Source organism: Salvelinus namaycush, chromosome 24 (assembly GCF_016432855.1).
Source record: "Salvelinus namaycush isolate Seneca chromosome 24, SaNama_1.0, whole genome shotgun sequence".
Lineage (NCBI taxonomy): Eukaryota > Metazoa > Chordata > Actinopteri > Salmoniformes > Salmonidae > Salvelinus > Salvelinus namaycush.
This window is the reverse complement of record NC_052330.1, coordinates 351,840-375,517: the sequence shown is the minus strand read 5'-3', so window position 1 is coordinate 375,517 and position 23,678 is coordinate 351,840. Positions and strand designations below refer to the sequence as shown.

Genomic DNA, 23,678 nt, shown 5'->3' with positions numbered 1-23,678 from the left:
CCTATTGTACTGTATCTTAGTCTATGCCGCTCTGACATTGCTCGCCCAAATATTTATATTATATATTCTTAATTCTATTCCTTTACTTTAGATTTGTGTGTATTGCTGTGAAATTGTTAGATTTTACTGTTAGATATTACTGCACTGTTAGAGCTAGAAACACAAGCATTTCACTACAACCGCAATAACATCTGCTAAACAGATAGGGAGGAGTTCAGACCCAGACCCAGGGTCGTGAGCTTTTGTAATGATATCATAGTGCAGGGGCGTTAGGAGCCCCTGCCACATACGCCTTGTGTCCGACCCACTGAATTGCTCCTCCACTTTGACTCTATGCTTGTGTTTCGGCATCTTGATCCATCTGCGTCAGTCATATTTGTACTGCTTAACCAAACTTTTGTCCCAGGTCACCTTGCTCTGTTCATGAGCAGCATCTTTCTCTTTCAGGTTTGCTACAAGGCTGCTATCAATCCACGTTTTTGAGTCTAGTATCTTTCAAAATGTACCATCGGTATCACTTCATCTATGCATTTCTTGATGAATCTGGTGACTGAGTCGACGTATTCATTGACATTTTCTCCAGAGGCAACCCAGAACATATTCCAGTCCATGTGATCAAAACAGAGCATGAATTCTAATTGGTCGGACAAACGCTGTACAGACCTGATCACCGGAACTACCACACATGAGAGATGGTTGCTGATAATGGGCCTCTGTACGCTATGTAGATATTCCATAAAAATTCTGCCGTTTCCAGCTACAATAGTCATTTACAACATTAACAATGTCTACACTGTATTTCTGATCAATTTGATGTTCTTTTAAATGGACAAAAAAATTGCTTTTCTTTCAAAAACAATGACATTTCGAAGTGACCCCAAACTTTTGAACGGTAGTGTATATTGGGAGTAGTGTATTTCCTCAGCCACAGTGTATTATATGTGCAAAAGTACTATCTCACAACTCTATGAAACCTTCACTCTTGCGCAGACATTTAGAAACAAAACATGCCAATTTGAAAAATAAGCCACAGAGTTTATTGAGAGAGAATTAAGATGACTTTCGAGTAGTAAGTCATGTATAAAAACAATAGATACCATTAATATGAAGGGGCTAGAAATGCCTTATTTGGTGAGCTACCGAGTGGCAAGGACAGGCACGCCCCATATGGCTGGGACAATACTGGGGGAAAAGACCAAAAAAACTATATAGACAATGTCTTCATCAAACAATACTGTTTCACGACGCATCAGTTACATGGCAGGAGATGAAACAGTTACTGCTTCGCATATAAGCCAGTGAATTCTATGCATTACAGCTGGATGCGTCAACAGACGTAGCGGGCCTGGCACATCTCATGGTATATGTCTGTTAGGTTTATGGGGGGTCAATTAAGGAAGACATCCTCTTCTGCAAACCACTGGAAACCAGGACAACAGGAGAGGATATTTTTAAAGTACTGGACAGCTTTGTGACATCAAATGGACTTTGGTGGTCAAGATGTGTTGGTCTCTGTACTGATTGCCATCGCAAGCAGTTCCTCTCAACACCACTTGGGTACACTGCAGCATCCACCGAGAGGCCTTGCTGCCAAGGGAATGCCTGACAGCTTGAAAGACGTTTTTGACACTACAGTGAAAATGGTTAACTTTGTTAAAGCAAGGCCCCTGAACCGTCATGTATTTTCTGCACTATGCAATGATATGGGCAGCGACCATGTAACGCTTTTACAACATACAGAAATGCGCTGGTTATCAAGGGGCAAAGTATTGACATGTTTTTTTTTATTGAGAGAAGAGCTTAAAGTTTACTTTACTGACCATAATTGTCACTTGTCTGACCGCTTGCATGATGACGAGTTTCTCAGACGACTGGCCTATCTAGGTGATGTTTTTCTCGCTTGGATGATCTGAAACTAGGATTACAGGGACTCCAACTATTTTCAATGTGCAGGACAAAATTGAGGCTATGATTAAGAAGTTGGAGCTCTTCTCTGTCTGCATTAACTAGGACAACACACAGGTCTTTCCATCATTGTATGATTTTTTGTGTGCAAATAAACTCAAGCTTATAGACAATGTCAAATGTGATATAGCGAAGCACCTGAGTGAGTTGGGTGTGCAATTATGCAGGTACTTTCCCGAAACGGATGACACAAACAACTGAATTCGTTATCCCTTTTATGCCCTGCCTCCAGTTCACTTACCGATATCTGAACAAGAGAGCCTCATCGAAATTGCAACAAGTGGTTCTGTGAAAATTGAATTTAATCAGAAACCACTGCCAGATTTCTGGATTGGGCTGCGCTCAGAGTATCCTGCCTTGGCAAATCACGGTGTTAAGACACTGATGCCCTTTGCAAGCACATACCTATGTGAGAGTGGATTCTGGTTCCCCAGTAGCATGAAAACTAAATACAGGCACAGACTGTGTGTGGAAAAGGTTTAAACAGAACATTTTTCGTCATTTCCGGTCACAACTTGCAGACTTGTTTATGTGTTGCTGTGCGTTTTGTTGCCAACCTTACTTTGCTACCTGACAACTTTACGGTTTTTACTTTTTAATTACTGTTTATATTTTTAGTTTTTACCTCACAACTTTTTTTTCATTCAACTTTTTCACTCCGGACGCTTTATCTGGACATGGTTTGTCAGGACCTCCAACAGCCGAAGCTAAGTAGTAACATTAACATGATGCCTTCTAATTGCAGTCGCTGTACTCATAATATACATGAGAACGATCACCTTACGGCGAGGATAGCTGTGCTGCAAGCCCAGCTTCAGACGCAATCGTTAGGCAAGGGTAATTTCAGTGTAGGAAAGGATGAAACAGCGTCTGTGCCACCAGTAAGTACAGATAGTAGTAAAAATCCCCTCGCACAGTCCCCGCAGCCGGACACCTTTCTCATGGCTTCTGGAGGGAAATGCTGTAGGAATGCTAAACCGGTGTCGCTCATTCAGCCGACAGAAACTTTCAACCGGTTTTCCACATTAAGCAGCGAGTCGGAGTCTGAGGACGAGCCTTCTCTTGTCTCTACTGCTCCCGTTACGGGGTCTGAGACGCCGAAGCTTCCCACCATTGGCTCTGACAAATTGAAAACCCTAGTCATTGGCGACTCCATTACCCGCAGTATTAGACTTAAAACGAATCATCCAGCGATCATACACTGTTTACCAGGGGGCAGGGCTACCGACGTTAAGGCTAATCTGAAGATGGTGCTGGCTAAAGCTAAAACTGGCGAGTGTAGAGAGTATAGAGATATTGTTATCCACGTCGGCACCAGCGATGTTAGGATGAAACAGTCAGAGGTCACCAAGCACAACATAGCTTCAGTGTGTAAATCAGCTAGAAAGATGTGTCGGCATCGAGTAATTGTCTCTGGCCCCCTCCCAGTTAGGGGGAGTGATGAGCTCTACAGCAGAGTCTCACAACTCAACCGCTGGTTGAAAACTGTTTTCTGCCCCTCCCAAAAGATAGAATTTGAAGATAATTGGCCCTCTTTCTGGGACTCACCCACAAACAGGACCAAGCCTGGCCTGCTGAGGAGTGACGGACTCCATTCTACCTGGAGGGGTGCTCTCATCTTATCTACCAACATAGACAGGGCTCTAACTCCTCTAGCTCCACAATGAAATAGGGTGCAGGCCAGGCAGCAGGCTGTTAGCCAGCCTGACAGCTTAGTGGAGTCTGCCACTAGCACAGTCAGTGTAGTCAGCTCAGCTATCCCCATTGAGACTGTGTCTGTGCCTCGACCTAGGTTGGGCAAAACTAAACATGGCAGTGTTTGCCTTAGCAATCTCACTAGGATAAAGACCTCCTCCATTCCTGCCATTATTGAAAGAGATCGTGATACCTCACATCTCAAAATAGGGCTACTTAATGTTAGATCCCTCACTTCAAAGGCAGTTATAGTCAATGAACTAATCACTGATCATAATCTTGATGTGATTGGCCTAACTGAAACATGGCTTAAGCCTGATGAATTTACTGTGTTAAATGAGGCTTCAGCTCCTGGTTACACTAGTGACCATATCCCCCGTGCATCCCGCAAAGGCGGAGGTGTTGCTAACATTTACGATAGCAAATTTCAATTTACAAAAAAAAATATGACGTTTTCGTCTTTTGAGCTTCTAGTCATTAAATCTATGCAGCCTACTCAATCACTTTTTATAGCTACTGTTTACAGGCCTCCTGGGCCATATACAGTGTTCCTCACTGAGTTCCCTGAATTCCTATCGGACCTTGTAGTCATAGCAGATAATATTCACATTTTTGGTGATTTTAATATTCACATGGAAAAGTCCACAGACCCACTCCAAAAGGCTTTCGGAGCCATCGTCGACTCAGTGGGTTTTGTCCAACATGTCTCTGGACCTACTCACTGCCACAGTCATACTCTGGACCTAGTTTTGTCCCATGGAATAAATGTTGTAGATCTTAATGTTTTTCCTCATAATCCTGGACTATCGGACCACCATTTTATTACATTTGCAATCGCAACAAATAATCTGCTCAGACCCCAAACAAAGAGCATCAAAAGTCGTGCTATAAATTCTCAGACAACACAAAGATTCCTTGATGCCCTTCCAGACTCCCTCTGCCTACCCAAGGACGTCAGAGGACAAAAATCAGTTAACCACCTAACTGAGGAACTCAATTTAACCTTGCGCAATACCCTAGATGCAGTTGCACCCCTAAAAACTAAAAACATTTGTCATAAGAAACTAGCTCCCTGGTATACAGAAAATACCCGAGCTCTGAAGCAAGCTTCCAGAAAATTGGAACGGAAATGGCGCCACACCAAACTGGAAGTCTTCCGACTAGCTTGGAAAGACAGTACCGTGCAGTATCGAAGAGCCCTCACTGCTGCTCGATCATCCTATTTTTCCAACTTAATTGAGGAAAATAAGAACAATCCAAAATTTATTTTTGATACTGTTGCAAAGCTAACTAAAAAGCAGCATTCCCCAAGAGAGGATGGCTTTCACTTCAGCAGTAATAAATTCATGAACTTCTTTGAGGAAAAGATCATGATCATTAGAAAGCAAATTACGGACTCCTCTTTAAATCTGCGTATTCCTCCAAAGCTCAGCTGTCCTGAGTCTGCACAACTCTGCCAGGACCTAGGATCAAGAGAGACAATTAAGTGTTTTAGTACTATATCTCTTGACACAATGATGAAAATAGCCATGGCCTCTAAACCTTCAAGCTGCATACTGGACCCTATTCCAACTAAACTACTGAAAGAGCTGCTTCCTGTGCTCGGCCCTCCTATGTTGAACATAATAAACGGCTCTCTATCCACCGGATGTGTACCAAACTCACTAAAAGTGGCAGTAATAAAGCCTCTCTTGAAAAAGCCAAACCTTGACCCAGAAAATATAAAAAACTATCGGCCTATATCGAATCTTCCATTCCTCTCAAACAAAATTGAAAAAGCTGTTGCACAGCAACTCACTGCCTTCCTGAAGACAAACAATGTATACGAAATGCTTCAGTCTGGTTTTAGACCCCATCATAGCACTGAGACTGCACTTGTGAAGGTGGTAAATGACCTTTTAATGGCGTCAGACCGAGGCTCTGCATCTGTCCTCGTGCTCCTAGACCTTAGTGCTGCCTTTGATACCATCGATCACCGCATTCCTTTGGAGAGATTGGAAACCCAAATTGGTCTACAAGGACAAGTTCTGGCCTAGTTTAGATCTTATCTGTCGGAAAGATATCAGTTTGTCTCTGTGAATGGTTTGTCCTCTGACAAATCAACTGTACATTTCGGTGTTCCTCAAGGTTCCGTTTTAGGACCACTACTGTTTTCACTATATATTTTACCTCTTGGGGATGTCATTCGAAAACATAATGTTAACGTTCACTGCTATGCGGATGACACACAGCTGTACATTTCAATGAAACATGGTGAAGCCCCAAAACTGCCCTCACTAGAAGCCTATGTTTCAGACATAAGGAAGTGGATGGCTGCAAACTTTCTACTTTTAAACTCGGACAAAACAGAGATGCTTGTTCTAGATTCCAAGAAACAAAGAGATCTTCTGTTGAATCTGACAATTCATCTTGATGGTTGTAAAGTCGTCTCAAATTAAACTGTGAAGGACCTCGGCGTTACTCTGGACCCTGATCTCTCTTTTGACGAACATATCAAGACTGTTTCAAGGACAGCTTTTTTCCATCTACGTAACATTGCAAAAATCAGAAACTTTCTGTCCAAAAATGATGCAGAAAAATGTATCCATGCTTTTGTTACTTTTAGGTTAGACTACTGCAATGAACTACTTCTCGGCTACCCGGATAAAGCACAAAATAAACTTCAGTTAGTGCTAAATACGGCTGCTAAAATCCTGACTAGAACCAAAAAATTTGATCATATTACTCCAGTGCTAGCCTCCCTACACTGTCTTCCTGTTAAGGCAAGGGCTGATTTCAAGGTTTTACTGCTAACCTACAAAGCATTACATGGGCTTGCTCCTACCTATCTTTCCGATTTGGTCCTGCCGTACATACCTACACTTACGCTATGGTCACAAGACGCAGGCCTCCTAATTGTCCCTAGAATTTCTAAGCAAACAGCTGGAGGCAGGGCTTTCTCCTATAGAGCTCCATTTTTATGGAATGGTCTGCCTACCCATGTGAGAGACGCAGACTCTGTCTCAACTTTTAAGTCTTTACTGAAGACTCATCTCTTCAGTGGGTCATATGATTGAGTGTAGTCTGGCCCAGGAGTGTGAAGGTGAACGGAAAGGCTCTGGAGCAACGAACCGCCCTTGCTGTCTCTGCCTGGCCGGTTCCCCTCTCTCCACTGGGATTCTCTGCCTCTAACCCCATTACAGGGGCTGAGTCACTGGCTTACTGGTGCTCTTTCATGCCGTCCCTAGGAGGGGTGCGTCACTTGAGTGGGTTGAGTTACTGATGTGATCTTCCTGTCTGGGTTGGCGCCCCCCCTTGGGTTGTGCTGTGGCGGAGATCTTTGTGGGCTATACTCGGCCTTGTCTCAGGATGGTAAGTTGGTGGTTGAAGATATCCCTCCAGTTGTGTGGGGGCTGTGCTTTGGCAAAGTGGGTTGGGTTATATCCTTCCTGTTTGGCCCTGTCCGGGGGTATCATCGGATGAGGCCACAATGTCTCCTGACCCCTCCTGTCTCAGCCTCCAGTATTTATGCTGCAGTAGTTTGTGTCGGGGGGCTAGGGTCAGTTTGTTATATCTGGAGTACTTCTCCTGTCTTATCCGGTGTCCTGTGTGAATTTAAGTATGCTCTCTCTAATTCTCTCATTCTCTCTTTCTTTCTCTCTCTCGGAGGACCTGAGCCCTAGGACCATGCCTCAGGACTACCTGGCATGATGACTTCTTGCTGTCCCCAGTCCACCTGGACGTGCTGCTGCTCCAGTTTCAACTGTTCTGCCTGCGGCTATGGAACCCTGACCTGTTCACCGGACGTGCTACCTGTCCCAGACCTGCTGTTTTCAACTCTCTAGAGACAGCAGGAGCGGTAGAGATACTCTTAATGATCGGCTATGAAAAGCCAACTGACATTTACTCCTGAGGTGCTGACTTGCTGCACCCTCGACAACTACTGTGATTATTATTATTTGACCATGCTGGTCATTTATGAACATTTGAACATCTTGGCCATGTTCTGTTATAATCTCCACCCGGCACAGCCAGAAGAGGACTGGCCACCCCTCATAGCCTGGTTCCTCTCTAGGTTTCTTCCTAGGTTCTGGCCTTTCTAGGGAGTTTTTCCTAGCCACCGTGCTTCTACACCTGCATTGCTTGCTGTTTGGGGTTTTAGGCTGGGTTTCTGTACAGCACTTTGAGATATCAGCTGATGTAAGAAGGGCTATATAAATACATTTTGACTTGATTTGATTTAAGATCAATTTTATTTGATCCAATACAACACAACATTGCAGAGTTATGTGCATCCTATCCAGCACACCCTTCTCACCTTTGGTGAGTTATTTACAATTTTCGATGAACAAATAAAGTTTTATATTTAAGATGGCTAAATAAATTGCCAAATGATTGATTATTATTATATTATTATTTGTGCCCTGGTCCTATAAGAGCTCTTTGTCACTTCCCACAAGCCTGCTTGTGACAAAAACACAAATGCTCATGTTTAATAAATGTATAGTTTTGTGTTTGGCAGGCATACAACGATGGCAAAAAACAACATTTGAGAGTGCGCTGACCGTGTTGCTAGAGGGGGTACGCAGCTGGAGGTTGAATGTTTGAAGGGGTACGGGACTATAAAACATTTGGGAACCACTGCTTTAGATAATTCAAAATTTCAGATCATCTGCAATTAAACATGTCTGGAAAAATTACCAGCAAGAGGCTGGAGATTAAATATGTATATGTAGGGTATATTACCGCTCTCAGGTGTTGCCATAACTTGTGGACAGAGACTCAGGTGATAGTGACACTAGCATTGCCTGTGGTTTCTGAAACCATCTACAGAAAGAAGCAGTTTGTAATATTCTCCCTTTTCGTTAATATAATCTAGCCCTCTACACATGGACTCTCTCTATCTCCATAGTATCTATCCTACTCCAGTGTTTCACAAACCTCTTTCCAAGTACCCCCAGCCAAATACACTTATTTGATGTGTTCCATTACAAGCACACCTGATTCAACTGGTTAACTAATCCTCAAGCCCTTGATTAGCTTAATCAGATGTGCTGCTGATACTTCATATGTTTGAAAAAAAGTGGAACTTGCTGGGGGTACTCGAGAAGGCGTTTGGAAAATACTGTCCTACTCAATTGCTACTTACAATTCGTTATTGGCTGTAGGCTACTGTACAAGTTTCCAATATCTTTCCCTTTCAGGTCATGGGAGGAGAAACTTTACCCAGGAACCAAACTTTATCCCAAAGACAGCCATTTGATTATTGCAAGTGTTACATCCAATCAATCCCTCAACAGACAGACAAGAAAAGGTTCACAATGCCTAGCCCTGACATATTTTCTGTTCAGTGGCTTTCAATCAATGGCTACTGATATCCTTACACTAAAACCTTCTCCTGATGTCTACGACACAAATCGAAAGGAGAGTTTGAGATACGGGTTCAACATTTTAAATGCTCTGTACATCAAGGTAGAGTGTAGTTATGTTCCATGAAGGAAAGTTTATGGAGAACATTACCAGCCAAAAACAATTGTAAAGTATCTAGAAACTCTTCCTCCGTAAAATCTATCAAATGTTAAGCATATTTTTGGACAACAAGCTTTACTCGTTGCCAGAAAGCAATTCAACGCGTGGTGTACTTTACTGAGTTTCTGTGGCCGGTGTTTTCTAGACATATCTTGTTTCTGCGATTGCGCTCTCTTCATCACAAATTTCCACTCAAAGGATTAGCACATAAATCATATTGCTATACCTGTCCATGAGTCACTGAGAGGAACGTGTGCGTGTGTGTGTGTGTGTGTGTGTGTGTGTGTGTGTGTGTGTGTGTGTGTGTGTGTGTGTGTGTGTGTGTGTGTGTGTGTGTGTGTGTGTGTGTGTGTGTGTGTATGTATGTGTGTGTGTGTGTGTGTGTGTGTGTGTGTGTGTGTGTGTGTGTGTGTGTGTGTGTGTGTGTGTGTGTGTGGTGAGTGTGTGTCTGTACAAGCTCTGGGTAGACGAGCGGCCCATAATTCAATATTCTGGGTACATCAGAAAATGCCACATGGCAAACCAAACAGACTGAACTGGTGGGGTCGAAAACGACAATATGAAGTTGATTTGCCGGACTCTGCAGATGGTGCATTGTATTTACTTATCCCTTGGATTGAACCTGCATTTGTGAATGTCTCAGAGGGATTTTGATCCTATTTTGTATAGTTTAAAGCTGACCAGATCCCGCTAGCTTATCATCTTATGAATGAACACAATAATGTTTTGTTTAGCAAGGTTAACAAGCAGTCCTTTTCCATTTAAACAACAGAACATAAGAACACAACAGAAAAACATTCTGCAAACATGTCAGGAGCACAGCCACATCTCCAATATCCTCAGTTTCACAGCACTTCATGGAACGAGCTTTCGCAGCCCAAAATACTCTGCATCCTTTCATTATTTTCTCTCTCTGCTTTCCTGACGAAAATCCTGAAAATCCATTAAATATTTTGACAAATCCGATGACAAATTGACAAGGATTAATTTCCTTTAATCTCTGTGGGTTACATGAGAGATGTTTCATTTTGACACTCCATGGTAGGAATGTGTGTTTTCCCTCTATTTGACAAAGGCCATTTTCTGCCATGCCAGGGCTATGCCCGGCTTGTTGCTGGTACAGTAGTAGGAGTGGCTACTGCCTGGCTCTGACTGGTTGTTCTATAGTGCCACTGACACTCAGGGCTCCAGTGCTCCTTGTCACTTTGAATCTATGTTTCCTTTATGTAAGGGCTTGAGAAAGCAAGGGCTAGGAGGCCACTATTCTCTCTTAATAATACCGCTGATAATATAACGCTCACTCATCATGCCTCCGCAAGTACTCATGGCTATCATTTTATTTTCTGAAATTAGGATAAGTGCCTTGTCATCTTTTGGAGGTATTGTTTTGATTCAGAGTGAAAGAGGAGGGTACTGCTAATGGGGGAGAGGTGGTGGCATCCCATTTGAATAGTTTGAATATGAATGTTTTAAAAGGGATAGATAGTTTGGCAAAATTACATATTTCGGTATTTGTTTCTTTACCTTGAAAGCAGTCTATGGACAAGGAGTGATTGCAATCCACACTTTGTTTCGCTAAACACGCCACTACTTATTCGCATTTTCAGGCCCAAAAAATGGAGCTATTGCCCTTTGAGTGTGTTTTAAATGTCGTGCCCATGACTGCTTTCAAGGTAAGGAAACAAAAATCTAAATATGTAATTTTGCTAAACTATCCCTTTAACCCTTTATACTCATGGGAATTGGCATATATGGGTATGGCTGAATTGAAATGTTTCTTACAGAAGAAATATGAAAAGCATGTGCATAACCGTATTAGCAACTGAAAGGGAACAGTTTGGAGATTATTGAAAAACGATTAGACCCAAGGTCAGGACACAACAGTTCACCTAATACTCTGGATACATTTCAGCAACATGATACAAATATTTCTCGAAAATCTGGGGTAAGTACAACATAAAACAAAATAATTACAAGGGTTTGAGTAAGAGAACTAATGGGGTCCTCGAAGTGGCCACACGCCTCTCCAAAGTGTGCACAGTTCCTAAGTCATTTCAATGCACTTTTATGACTCAAAGAAGAGTCTTCAACTAAAAGGTGCTTTTATGAGCTCTCCTAGCAAGCACACTTATCGTTGTTTTGTTTGGAACACAACCCTTGATCCCCACCATAACACAATTACTGTTGTTTACACAATCCCCCAAAAACGGCCCATTATAAATCGCAATCAGGCTCAGATAGGCATCATTTGACCGCTTTACTATTGCCAGTGTGATTAGCTAAGTATGACAAATAAATATGGCATTACAGTGTAAGGCTTTCACGATGCAATTCAGGGAAACAGATCATTATTTTGGTGCGCATGGAAAGGAGACATGAGTGCAGTCAGGTGCGTGTTTCTACTGCAAATTTCCTTCACAATAGACAAACCTGGGATCATTCTATTCAGAATAACCCAGGGTAACTTTACATCAAACATAGTGATCATAAATGTTGACACTGTATATGACATGAGTGGAAATGTGAAGTGCACATTTGGACTCCTGGGTGTTCTCCTCAACGTCTCATCTTTCAAAATACATAGTCCTCTTAATAACGGCATTTTCCTCAATCAGACAACAAAAAATGTGCTAAAGTTGACTCTTGGAATTCTCATCCAAATGACTTAGTATCTTGTTCCAACGACTTAGAATCTCAATTGAACGATTTAGTGTCTTGTTTGAACGACTTAGTCTTTTTCCCTATGTCGTTCAAATGACTTAATTGTTCTTTTGTCTACTTAGTCCTCATTTGTTATGCAGCGCCAGCTGTGTTTGTCAGACCGTTGCTGCAGCCATTCATTAACTGATTACATCCATTGATATGATAAATTCTCCTTCCAGACTCACATTAACCATCTCCAATCCAAAATGAAATCTAGAATTGGCTTCCTTTTTCTCAACAAAGCATCCTTCACTCATCCTGCCAAACATACCCTCGTAAAACTCACCATCCTACCAATCCTCGACTTCAGCGATGTCATTTACAAAATAGTCTCCAACACTCTACTCAACAAATTGGATGCAGTCTATCACAGTGCCATCCGTTTTGTCACCAAAGCCCCATACACTACACTACATACACTTTATGGCCAGGTCGCAGTTGTAAATGAGAACTTGTTCTCAACTAGCCTACCTGGTTAAATAAAGGTGAAATAAATCAAAATGATTACTCATCAGTTCTTTGATAGGGCTGCTTTGAATGCCCGAACATGTAAGTGGGCCATCAAGATCTCATGGTTTTACCAATTTGACTTCAGATTCCTTGGTCAGCGAGGTGACCAAGAACCCGATGGTCACTCTGACAGAGCTCTAGTTCCTCTGTGGAGATGGGAGAACCTTCCATCTCTGCAGCAATCCATCAATCAAGCATTTATGGTAGAGTGTCCAGACAAAGGCCACTCCAAAGTAAAAGGCACATGACAGCCTGCTTGGAGTTTTCCAAAAGGCACCTAAAGGAGAAACAAGATTCTCTGGTCTGATGAAACCAAGATTGAACTCTTTGGCCTGAATGCAAAGCGTCATCTCAGGAGGAAACCTGGCACCATCGCTACGGTGAAGCATGGTGGTGGCTGCATCATGCTGTGGGAATTTTCGCAGCGGCAGGGGATGAAAGACTAGTCAGGATCGAGGGAAAGATGAACGGCGCAAAGTACAGAGAGCTCCTTGATGAAAACCTGCTCCAGAGTGCTCAGGACCTCAGACTGGTCTGAAGGTTCACCTTCCAACAGGACAACTACCCTAAGCACACAGCCAAGACAATGCAGGAGTGGCTTCGGGACAAGTCTCTGAATGTCCTTGAGTGGCCCAGTCAGAGCCCGGATTTGAATCCAATCGAACATCTCTGGAGAGACCTGAACATAGCTGTGCAGCGACGCTCCCCATCCAACCTGACAGATCTTGTTAGGATCTGCAGAGAAGAATGGGAGAAACTCCCCAAATACAGGCGTGCCAAAGTTGTAGAGTAATACCCAAGAAGAGTCGAGGCTGTAATCGCTGCCAAATGTGCTTCACAACAAAGTAGTGAGTAAAGTGTCAGAATACTTATGTAAATGTGATGTTTCGCTTTTTATTTTAAAACAGTTTTTGCTTTGTCATAGAAGGGTATTTTGTATAGATTTTTTTTACAATTTTTCCCCCCACCAAGGTAGGTAACAACACCTCCGCCACACTGATCCTCAACCCCACAGAGAGCATGCTCAGCCCCCTCCTGTTCTCCCTGTTCACCAATGACTGCATGGTCATGAACGTCTCCATCTCAATGATAGAGTTTGCTGACAACACAATAGGGGTAGGCTTGATTACCAGCCATGATGTGACAGCCTACAGGGAGGAGGTGAGCCCCCTGGGGGAGTGGTAACAGAAAAATAAGATCTCCCTCAATGTCAAGAAAATAAAGTTGCTGATTGTGGACTACAGGAGACAACAGAGAGAGAACGCCACCATCTACATCGACAGGACAATGGAGAGGGTTAAAAGCTTCAAGTTCCTCGGCGTGCACATCAATGACAACATGAATTGGTCCCTTAACACAGACAGCATGGTGAAGAAGGCATAACAGCACTTCCTCACCCTCAGGAGGCTGAAGAAGGTTGGCTTGGCCCCTAAGACACTCACAAACTTCTACAGATGCAACACTGAATTATCCTGTCAGGCTGTATCCAGACCGCCTGGTATGGAAATTGCACCATCTGCAACTGCATGGCTCTCCAGAGGGTGGTGCGGTCAGCCCAACGCATCACAGGGGGCACACTGTCTACTCTCCTAGACATCTACAGCACCCGGTGTCACAGGAAGGCCAAAAAGATCCTCACGCACCTCAGCCACCAGAGCCACGGCCTGTTCACACCGTTACCATCTGTAAGGCGGAGACAGTACAGTTGCATCAAAGCTGGGAATGAGAAACTGAGAAACAAAATCAAATCAAACCTAATTTTATTTGTAACATGCGCCGAATAACCGTGAAATGCTTACTTATAAGCCGTTAACCAACAATGCAGTTCAAGAAAGAGTTAAGAAAATATTTACTAAATAAACTAAAGTAAAAAAAATGTAATATAAAGTAACTCAATAAAATATCAATAACGAGGCTATATACAGGGGGTACCGGTACCGAGTCAATGTGCGGGGGTACAGGTTAGTCGAGGTAATTTGTACATGTAGGTAGGGGTAAAGTGACTATGCATAGATAATAAACAGCGAGTAGCAGCTGTGTAAAAAACAAAAGGGGGGGTAAATGTAAATAGTCCGGGTGGCCATTTTATTAATTGTTCAGCAGTCTTATGGCTTGGGGGTAGAAGCCGTTAAGGAGCCTTTTGGACCTAGACTTGAGCCATGACCAGCCTTTCAAAGCACTTCATGGCTACCGACGTGAGTAATACAGGGCGATAGTCATTTAGGCAGATTACATTCGCTTTCTTGGGCACAGGGACTATGCTGGTCTGCTTGAAACATGTAGGTATTATAGACTCGGTTAGGGAGAGCTTGAAAATGCCAGTTGGTCTGCGCATGCTCTGAGTACATGTCCTGGTAATCCGTCTGGCCCCGCGGCCTTGTGAATGTTGACCTGTTGAAAGGTCTTGCTCACATCGGCTACCGAGAGCGTGATCACACAGTCGTCCAGAACAGCTGGTGCTCTCATTCATGCTTCACTGTTGCTTGCCTCGAAGCAAGCATAAAAGGCATTTAGCTCGTCTGGTAGGCTCGCGTCACTGGGCAGCTCGCGGCTGGGTTTCCCTTTGAAGTCCATAATAGTTTGCGAACCCTGCCACATCCAGCGAGCGTCAGAGCCTGCATAGTAGGATTCAATCTTAGTCCTCTATTGATGCTTTGCCAGTTTAATGGTTCGTCTGAGGGCATAGTGGGATTTCTTAGAAGATTCAGATTAACTTCTTGAGGGCAGGGGGCAGCTTTTTCACTTTCGGGAAAAATAGCATGCCAAAATTCAACTGCTTGCTACTCATCCCCAGAATATAAGATATGCATATTATTAGTAGATTTGGATAGAAAACACTCTGAAGTTTCTAAAACTGTTTGAATCATGTCTGTGAGAATAACAGAACTTATGTAGCAGGCAAAACCCTGAGGACAAACCATTCAGAATTTGTATTTTTTTGATGTCACTGTCTTTTCAATTAGGTTTTTAAGAGACACCAGATTTTTAAAGGACTTGCTTGCAGTTCCTACCACTTCCAATGGATGTCACCAGTCCTTGGAAATCGGTTGAGGTTATTCCTTTGTGTACTGAAGAAGTAGGGCTATCGTAAATGAGGGTCACATGAAGTAAATGTTTGGAGAGAGTCATGTTATGAAAAAAGTTGCGTCAGTTTGGTTTCGTTTTGTATTTAACACAGATCATCCCGTCTTCAAATTGATCGATTATTAACGTTTAAAAATACCTAACGTTGTATGACAAAAGTAGTTTGAAATCTTTTGGTAAATTTACATGTAACTTTTGATATATTTTGTAGTGAATTGGCGAAAGTCGGAAGCTGTGTTTTTCTGGATGAAACGGTCCAAATAAATTGACATTTTGGATATATATCGACGGAATTAATCGAACAAAAGGACCATTTGTGATGTTTATGGGACATATTGGAGTGCCAACAAAAGAATTTCGTCAAAGGTAAGGCATGATTTATATTTTATTTCTGCGTTTTGTGTCGTGTTTGCAGTGTTGAAATATGCTACTCTGTTTGTTTACTGATGTGCTGTCATCAGATAATAGAATCTTATTCTTTCGCCGAAAAGCTTTTTTGAAATCTGACATGTTGGCTGGATTCACAACGAGTGTAGCTTTAATTTGGTATCTTACATGTGTGATTTAATGAAAGTTTGATTTTTATATCATGTTATTTGAATATGGCTCGCTCTATTTTCCCTGGCTATTGGCCGGTGGGACGTTTGCGTCCCACCTGCCCCAGAGAAGTTAATGTCCCGCTCTTTGAAAGCGGCAGCTCTAGCCTTTAGCTCAGTGCGGATGTTGCCTGTAATCCATGGCTTCTGGTTGGTATATGTACTTGATGAAGCAGATGACTGAGTAGGTATACTCCTCAATGCCATTGGATGAATCCCGGAACATATTCCAGTCTGTGCTAGCAAAACAGCATCCACGTCATCCTACCACTTCCGTATTGAGCGAGTCACTGGTACTTCCTGCATTCGTTTTTGCTTGTAAGCAGGTATCAGGAGGATAGAATTATGGTCAGATTTGCCAAATGGAGGGTGAGCTTTGTATGTGTCTCTGTGTGTGGAGTAAAGGTGTTCTAGAGTTTTTTCCCTCTGGTTGCACATATGATATGTTGGTAGAAATTAGGTAAAACGGATTTAAGTTTAGCTGCATTAAATTCCCCGGCCACTAGGAGTGCCACCTCTGGATGAGCATTTTCTTTTTTGCTTATGGCCTTATACAGCTCGTTGAGTGCGGTCTTAGTGCCAGCATCGGTTTGTGGTGGTAAATAGACGGCTACGAAAAATATAAATAAACTCTCTTAGTAGATAGTTTGGTCTACAACTTATCATGAGGTGCTCTACCTCAGGCGAGCAATACCTAGACACCCCGACCCCTCGTCTTACCAGACGTAGCTGTTCTGTCGATGCACGGAAAATCCAGCCAACTGTATATTATCTGTGTCGCCGTTCAGCCACGACTCGGTGAAACATAAGATATTACAGTTTTTAATGTCCCGTTAGTAGGATAGTCTCGAACAGAGATCATCCAGTTTTTTTCAAGTGATTGCACGTTGGCCAATAGAAAGGATGGTAGTTTTTAAAAGTGTCATATTCTTCCTGTGGGTGTATATGAACAGATTTTAACAAGATTTCATGTTGCTAAAATGCAGTCAGTTCCACTTTAAATGCAATAATGTTTCATACACAAGTTATTTTCAAAGAGATGTCTAACAGCAAGTGCGCTACAATACATAACACTATTCCACTCACCAAATGATGATCATTTGAAACTTAACTTCTTGTTGAAAGTTATGCTTAAAAGGGAGAAGGTAACAAATTAGCAACAACATCCTCTTTGATAACATCAGCTGCAGCCGCTGCAAACTAGCCAACAGCAAAAGTTAGCTAACTAGACCATAGAAAAACTACTTTTCGCTATTGCATATTGACATGTCGGCCTTCAAGAAGGCAGAAGTTAACATACTTTTTTGTAAAAACAGGCCCACCCATTAAGTCAAACTGTGATTAGTTGATTCCACTGTCACTCCAAATTTTTGCCCTAATACGGTTGAATGGTGGATGCATTTATCTAGCTTCTGATGGCCTAGCCAATAGCTGACTTGGCTACATTTATCTCCCCAGAGACAAAAGAAAAATCCTGATTGGATCTTTTTTTCTCTTCAGAGTTAACCCTATCTTTTCTAACAAAAATTGAAGAGATAAAATCAGAACATGATTGAAAATAATAATATCATTATCGTTATTATTATATTATTATTATAATTATTTTAGAAATCCTTTGCCCTTTTCTAAAGGAGTAGAATGCCCATTGTTCCCCACTGTGTTTGGGTAAGTAATCATTTGTAGAGTGGCTCTGTTTTCCCTCAGCATGCATTTTTTCACTATTTTGAATGTCTAAAGAATCCATATGTTCTGAAATATGAACACAGAAATATTGGACATTTTGAACTCTTATTATGTTGGTGATTTCAACACCATTATCTCAGAAACTCTAGACCCTCTCCAAATTGCATACCGCCCCAACAAATCCACAGATGATGCAATCTCTATTGCACTCAACACTGCCCTTTCCCACCTGGACAAAAACACCTACACTACCGGTCAAAAGTTTGAGAACACCTACTCATTCAAGGGTTTTTTCTTTATTTTTACTATTTTCTAGATTGTAGAATAATAGTGAAGACATCAAAACATTTGGAATCATGTAGTAACCAAAAAAATGTTAAACACATCTAAAGAAATTTGATATTTGAGATTCTTCAAATCGCCACCCTTTTCCTTGATGACAGCTTTGCACACACTTGGCAAAAATAAAAAATAAACCTTGAATGAGTAGGTGTTCTATAACTTTTGACCGGTAGTGTATGTGAGAATGCAATTAATTGACTACAGCTCAGCGTTCAACACCATACTGACCACAAAGCTCATCACTAAGCTAAGGACCCTGGGACTGAACACCTCCCTCTGCAACTGGATCCTGGACTTCTTGACGGGCCGCCCCCAGGTGATAAGGGTAGGCAACAACACATCCGCCACGCAGATCCTCAACACGGGGGCCCCTCAGGGGTGCATGCTCAGTCCCCTCCTGTACTCCCTGTTCACACATGACTGCAAGGCCAGGCACAGTGTCCACATCACCAACAAACTATCATGGTCCAAACACACCAAGACAGTCGTGAAGAGGGCATGACAATACCTTTTCCCCCTCAGGAGACTGAAAAGATTTGGCATGGGTCCTCAGATCCTCAAAAAGTTCTACATTTGCACCATCGAGAGCATTCTGACTGGTTGCATCACTGCATGGTATGGCAACTGCTTGGCCTCTGACCGCAAGGCACTACAGAGGGTAGTGCGTACGGCCCAATACATCCCTGGGGCTAAGCTGCCTGCCATCCAGAACCTCTATACCAGGCGCTGTCAGAGGAAGGCCCTAAAAATTGTCAACGACTCCAGCCACCCTAGTCATAGACTGTTCTCTCTGCTACCGCACGGCAAGCGGTACCGGAGCGCCAAGTCTAGGTCCAGCAGGCTTCTTAACAGCTTCTACTCCCGAGCCATAAGACTCCTGAACAGCTAATCAAAGGGCTACCCAGACCCCTCTTTTACACTGCTGCTACTCTCTATTTATTATCTATGCATAGTCACTTTAACTCTACATACATGTACATATTACCTCGACTAACCGGTGCCCCCACACATTGACTCTGTACCGGTTCCCCCTGTATATAGCCTCGCTATTGTTATTTTACTGCTGCTGTTTTATTATTTGTTACTTTTATTTTCTATTTTTTACTTAAACTTCTTAAAGCATTGTTGGTTAAGGGCTTGTAAGTAAGCATTTCACTGAAAGGTGGATCTGTTGTATTCGGCGCATGTGACAAATACGATTTGATTTGACAAAATTACAATCACGGTCTTGAATTGAACTCATTTACAGATCTCGGTCTTGACTCTGTCTCGGACCCCTTGTCCCCTCCCGGTCTCGGTCTTGACTCGGTCTCGTTTTGAGAAATGGTCAGTGTTTTCGGGTTATGCAGTGTGTTTCTCAAGAGATGTAGCTGTGTGTCTGCCAGAGATGTGACTTCACTTATGCATTATCATGGGGTTATGACTTGGTGTAATTGCGTTTCTACAGTATCTAGTGTGTGTGTGTGTGTGTGTGTGTGTGTGTGTGTGTGTGTGTGTGTGTGTGTGTGTGTGTGTGTGTGTGTGTGTGTGTGTGTGTGTGTGTGTGTGTGTGTGTGTAGAGTATACAATATACTGTAAGAGTCGGTGTGTGGATGAGATGCCAGTTGAACAGTGCAAACTCTGGTGTTGCCATCAATAGTTAATGGTGAATTGAACAGCCAAACACTGTGTCACTGCCAGCCAGTGGGCTCACAATTACAGCATGCGGTTTCAGCTTCTTGGATCGGGTTCGCATGCAATTAGTCCTCTACATGTGATAGGGTTATCACCACCTTGGGTCACCAAGCACAACTGCTCCAAGTCACCCAATACAGAGCCGAGTCAGAGGTAGGGACCAGAGATGAGGCTGGGGATGAGGGTGATGGTATGGAGGAAGGTGCATTGTATTTACTTCATATAAAAGGTGATAGTGGGAAATGTGTGATTGAGGGATTTAGGTCAGTGTATTTCCTCCATCATGTAGGCTACATTTCTCTTTTGGCAGTAGAAACTTTCAAACCTTTCAAACCTTTCACTTTCAAACCTAAATATTATGTGGAGATGAATTTGTTTAACATATAGAATATTATCTGTTGAGACTTTTATAAGACCACGCTTTGGTTAGGCTCAACGTTTGCACCTGATACTTCTGAATAGCCATTATTCCAACGCCTCTTGCAAAGATTATGATTGCAACCTGTTAAAGATAATATATATTCTACGGTTGTGATGGATTGCTTTGTAAGACATACTCCGTAGCAGAAGTCCAGTCAAAAAAGAAGCCTAGGGTCCTAACATTAAACACCATGTTTGCAATGTTATCTCACTATAAAACAGGTAAAAGTTGATCTTAATCATTTCAAAACCTACTGCAAACTCTCATAGCAGGGCCGGCCCTAGGCATAAGAGATCGCATAAGAGATCGTGGCTGCTGGAGTGCTCCCAACAAAAACATATATATATAATGTTTTTAATTGTGCGACGCACACTTGGGCTAGCGTCGTCCGGGTTAGGGAGGGTTTGGCCGGTAGGGATATCCTTGTCTCATCGCGCTCCAGCGACTCCTGTGGCGGGCCGGGCGCAGTGCGCGCTAACCAAGGGGGCCAGGTGCACGGTGTTTCCTCCGACACATTGGTGCGGCTGGCTTCCGGGTTGGAGGCGCGCTGTGTTAAGAAGCAGTGCGGCTTGGTTGGGTTGTGCTTCGGAGGACGCGTGGCTTTCGACCTTCGTCTCTCCCGAGCCCGTACGGGAGTTGTAGCGATGAGACAAGATAGTAATTACTAGCGATTGGATACCACAAAAATTGGGGAGAAAAGGGGATACAATTTAAAAATAAATAAATAAATAAAAAAGATTGGGAGAATGTCATATGGTCAGATGAAACCAAAATATAACTTTTTGGTAAAAACTCAACTCGTCTTGTTTGGAGGACAAAGAATGCTGAGTTGCATCCAAAGGTCACCATACCTACTGTGAAGCATGGGGGTGGAAACATCATGCTTTGGGACTGTTTTTCTGCAAAGGGACCAGGACGACTGATCCGTGTAAAGGACAGAATGAATGGGGCCATGTATCGTGAAATTCTGAGTGAAAACCTCCTTCCATCAGCAAGGGCATTGAAAATGAAACGTGGCTGGGTCTTTCAGCATGACAATGATCCCAAACACACCGCCCGGGCAACGAAGGAGTGGCTTCGTAAGAAGCATTTCAAGGTCCTGGAGTGGCCTAGCCAGTCTCCAGATCTCAACCCCATAGAAAATCTTTGGAGGGAGTTGAAAGTCCGTGTTGCCCAGCAACAGCCCCAAAACATCACTGCTCTAGAGGAGATCTGCATGGAGGAATGGGCCAAAATACCAGCAACAGTGTGTGAAAACCTTGTGAAGACTTACAGAAAACGTTTGACCTCTGTCATTGCCAACAAAGGGTATATAACAAAGTATTGAGATAAACTTTTGTTATTGACCAAATACTTATTTTCCACCATAATTTGCAAATAAATTCATTAAAAATCCTACAATGTGATTTTCTGGATTTTTTTTTCTCATTTTGTCTGTCATAGTTGAAGTGTACCTATTATGAAAATTACAGGCCTCTCTCATCTTTTTAAGTGGGAGAACTTGCACAATTGGTGGCTGACTAAATACTTTTTTGCCCCACTGTATATATATACATTTAAAAATAAAAAATAAATTGTGTCACAACTTACTGTTTAGAGTTGAGTAGTTGAATACACAAGATGCAATTTCTAAATTTGGTTGTGCACCAGCAGTTTTTCTCTTATTATGTCAGTCACTGACAGTCACTCAATTACCTCATCTCCGCCAGCTATAATGGTCGAGTTAGCGACCAGGCATGCAGGGAACATGCCCAGGTGCCCTGACCTCCAGGGGCCTCACATTGATTTTGTTAGTCACTCTAACTCAGATATCATATTAGTATTGCATAAGTCATGGCAAAATGTGTAGAATTGCAGGAAATTAGTTTGTAAACTGCAAAAATGTTTCTCCACCCTATGGCAAAATGTGGAGAATTGCAGAATGAGTAGAATTGCATGAAATTAGTTATAAAATTGCTAAATCTTCGCTTCACCTCACTGCAAAATCTGTACAATTGTAACAAACTTGCTTTAAAAATGCAACATTTTCTCTACACCCCATGGCAAAATGTGTAGAATTGCAGGAAATTAAGTCTAAAACAAAAACGAAAAAATCTCTCCGCTGCAAAAGAGGAGGGCCACTAAAATGTTTTGCCCACCGGGACAAAATTTCGCTTAGGGTCCACAAAAGGCTATGGCCAGCCCTGTTCCATACCAATGCAACTATTTAGAAATATTGTGTAAACTAATTTTAAATGTGTCTGTTTGCTTTAGTAAAGCCTATGCTAATAATAATAATAACCCAATAGACTGATGCAAATTGGATTGTTTGTCAACTAAAAATAGCATGAAACGTGATGGACTAAATGTAATCTTCAGCAAGGTCATAAAGGCTAATTTGAATGAATCCCTTCTCCAACTTGCAAGGCCATGGCACATAGTCTACGCATTGCCTAGGCTATTTTGGTGTTTGCTTTGACTAATGCAACGCATTCAAATGCAAGACGTCACTGGTATAACGAATCTTACCTATGGTCGTGATCACCGTGATTGCAAAGTAAAAAGATCCAGCGAATTTCCACTGTACCCCGGCTTTGTGAGGCTTCAGCTGCAACACCACCCTCTCCAGCTCATCGAAGTTGAATTGAGAGAGATTGTAGGTGTTCATCAGCTCTTGTTTTCGGTCGTACACTTTCTTCTTCTGGGTCTTCTCCTTCTTAGATTCCAAGGCATCGAAGACAGCCGCACCGACTAACAGGTAGGTGAACGTGCAAATGATGAGCGACAGGGTCCTCACGTTTTGTCTCTTCATGGTCAGGGTGAGTAGACGGGCTCCAAAAGTTTGAACGCAGATCTTGAGGATGGGGGGCTCGGCTGGTTCATGGCTAGGCTGTCTCTATAGACAGGGACAGTGGCGCTATGAAAGCTCTCTGATTACCTTATTTGCCGAAGCGCCCATTTACTCGCGGAGCTGTTCGTTTCATCACCACCCACTCCTATTGCGAACCCCCCTCACACTGCGTGCCTTCTGCGTGTGCGTGCTCAGGGTCTGTGCGTATGTCTGCAGAGAGCGGGAGGTAGGCAACTGTAGACGGCAAGTTTTTGGTTATATCACCATTTGACAAAATAGTGCTGTTTTTTGACATTGCATGATAGGAAAAAACATCCCACTGCCCACCACAACTTAATTTCAACGCGGAAAGGTGATATTTGGTTGAGACGTTGATTAATGAGCAGGGTGTCAAGTAGCCTAGTTGTTAGAGCATTGCACTAGTAACCGAAATGTTGTAAGATCGTATCCCCGAGCTGACAAGGTAAAGATATGTCGTTCTGCCCCTGAACAAGGCAGTTCGTAGGCGTCATTGAAAATAAGATTTTGTTCTTAAACTGACTCGCCTAGTTAAATAAAGGTAAAACACGAGATGTCAACCTTTATTAACCCACTAAAGAAAACATCCAGAAGTTTGTTGAATTCCCAATGTGTTATCACTATGGTTTCAACCATCTCACAACACAAA

At 42.6% G+C, this 23,678-nt stretch overlaps 1 protein-coding gene across 1 annotated transcript in view; it reads right to left on the bottom strand.

Moving 5' to 3' along the window:
• LOC120019739 (potassium channel subfamily K member 3-like) overlaps positions 1-22,972 on the bottom strand; it is a 57,494-nt gene extending 34,522 nt beyond the window's left edge. The window contains exon 1 of the mRNA XM_038963162.1: positions 22,690-22,972. Coding sequence (XP_038819090.1) covers positions 22,690-22,972 — 283 coding nt within the window. The remainder of the gene's footprint in view (positions 1-22,689) is intronic.
• Positions 22,973-23,678: the final 706 nt, after the last annotated feature.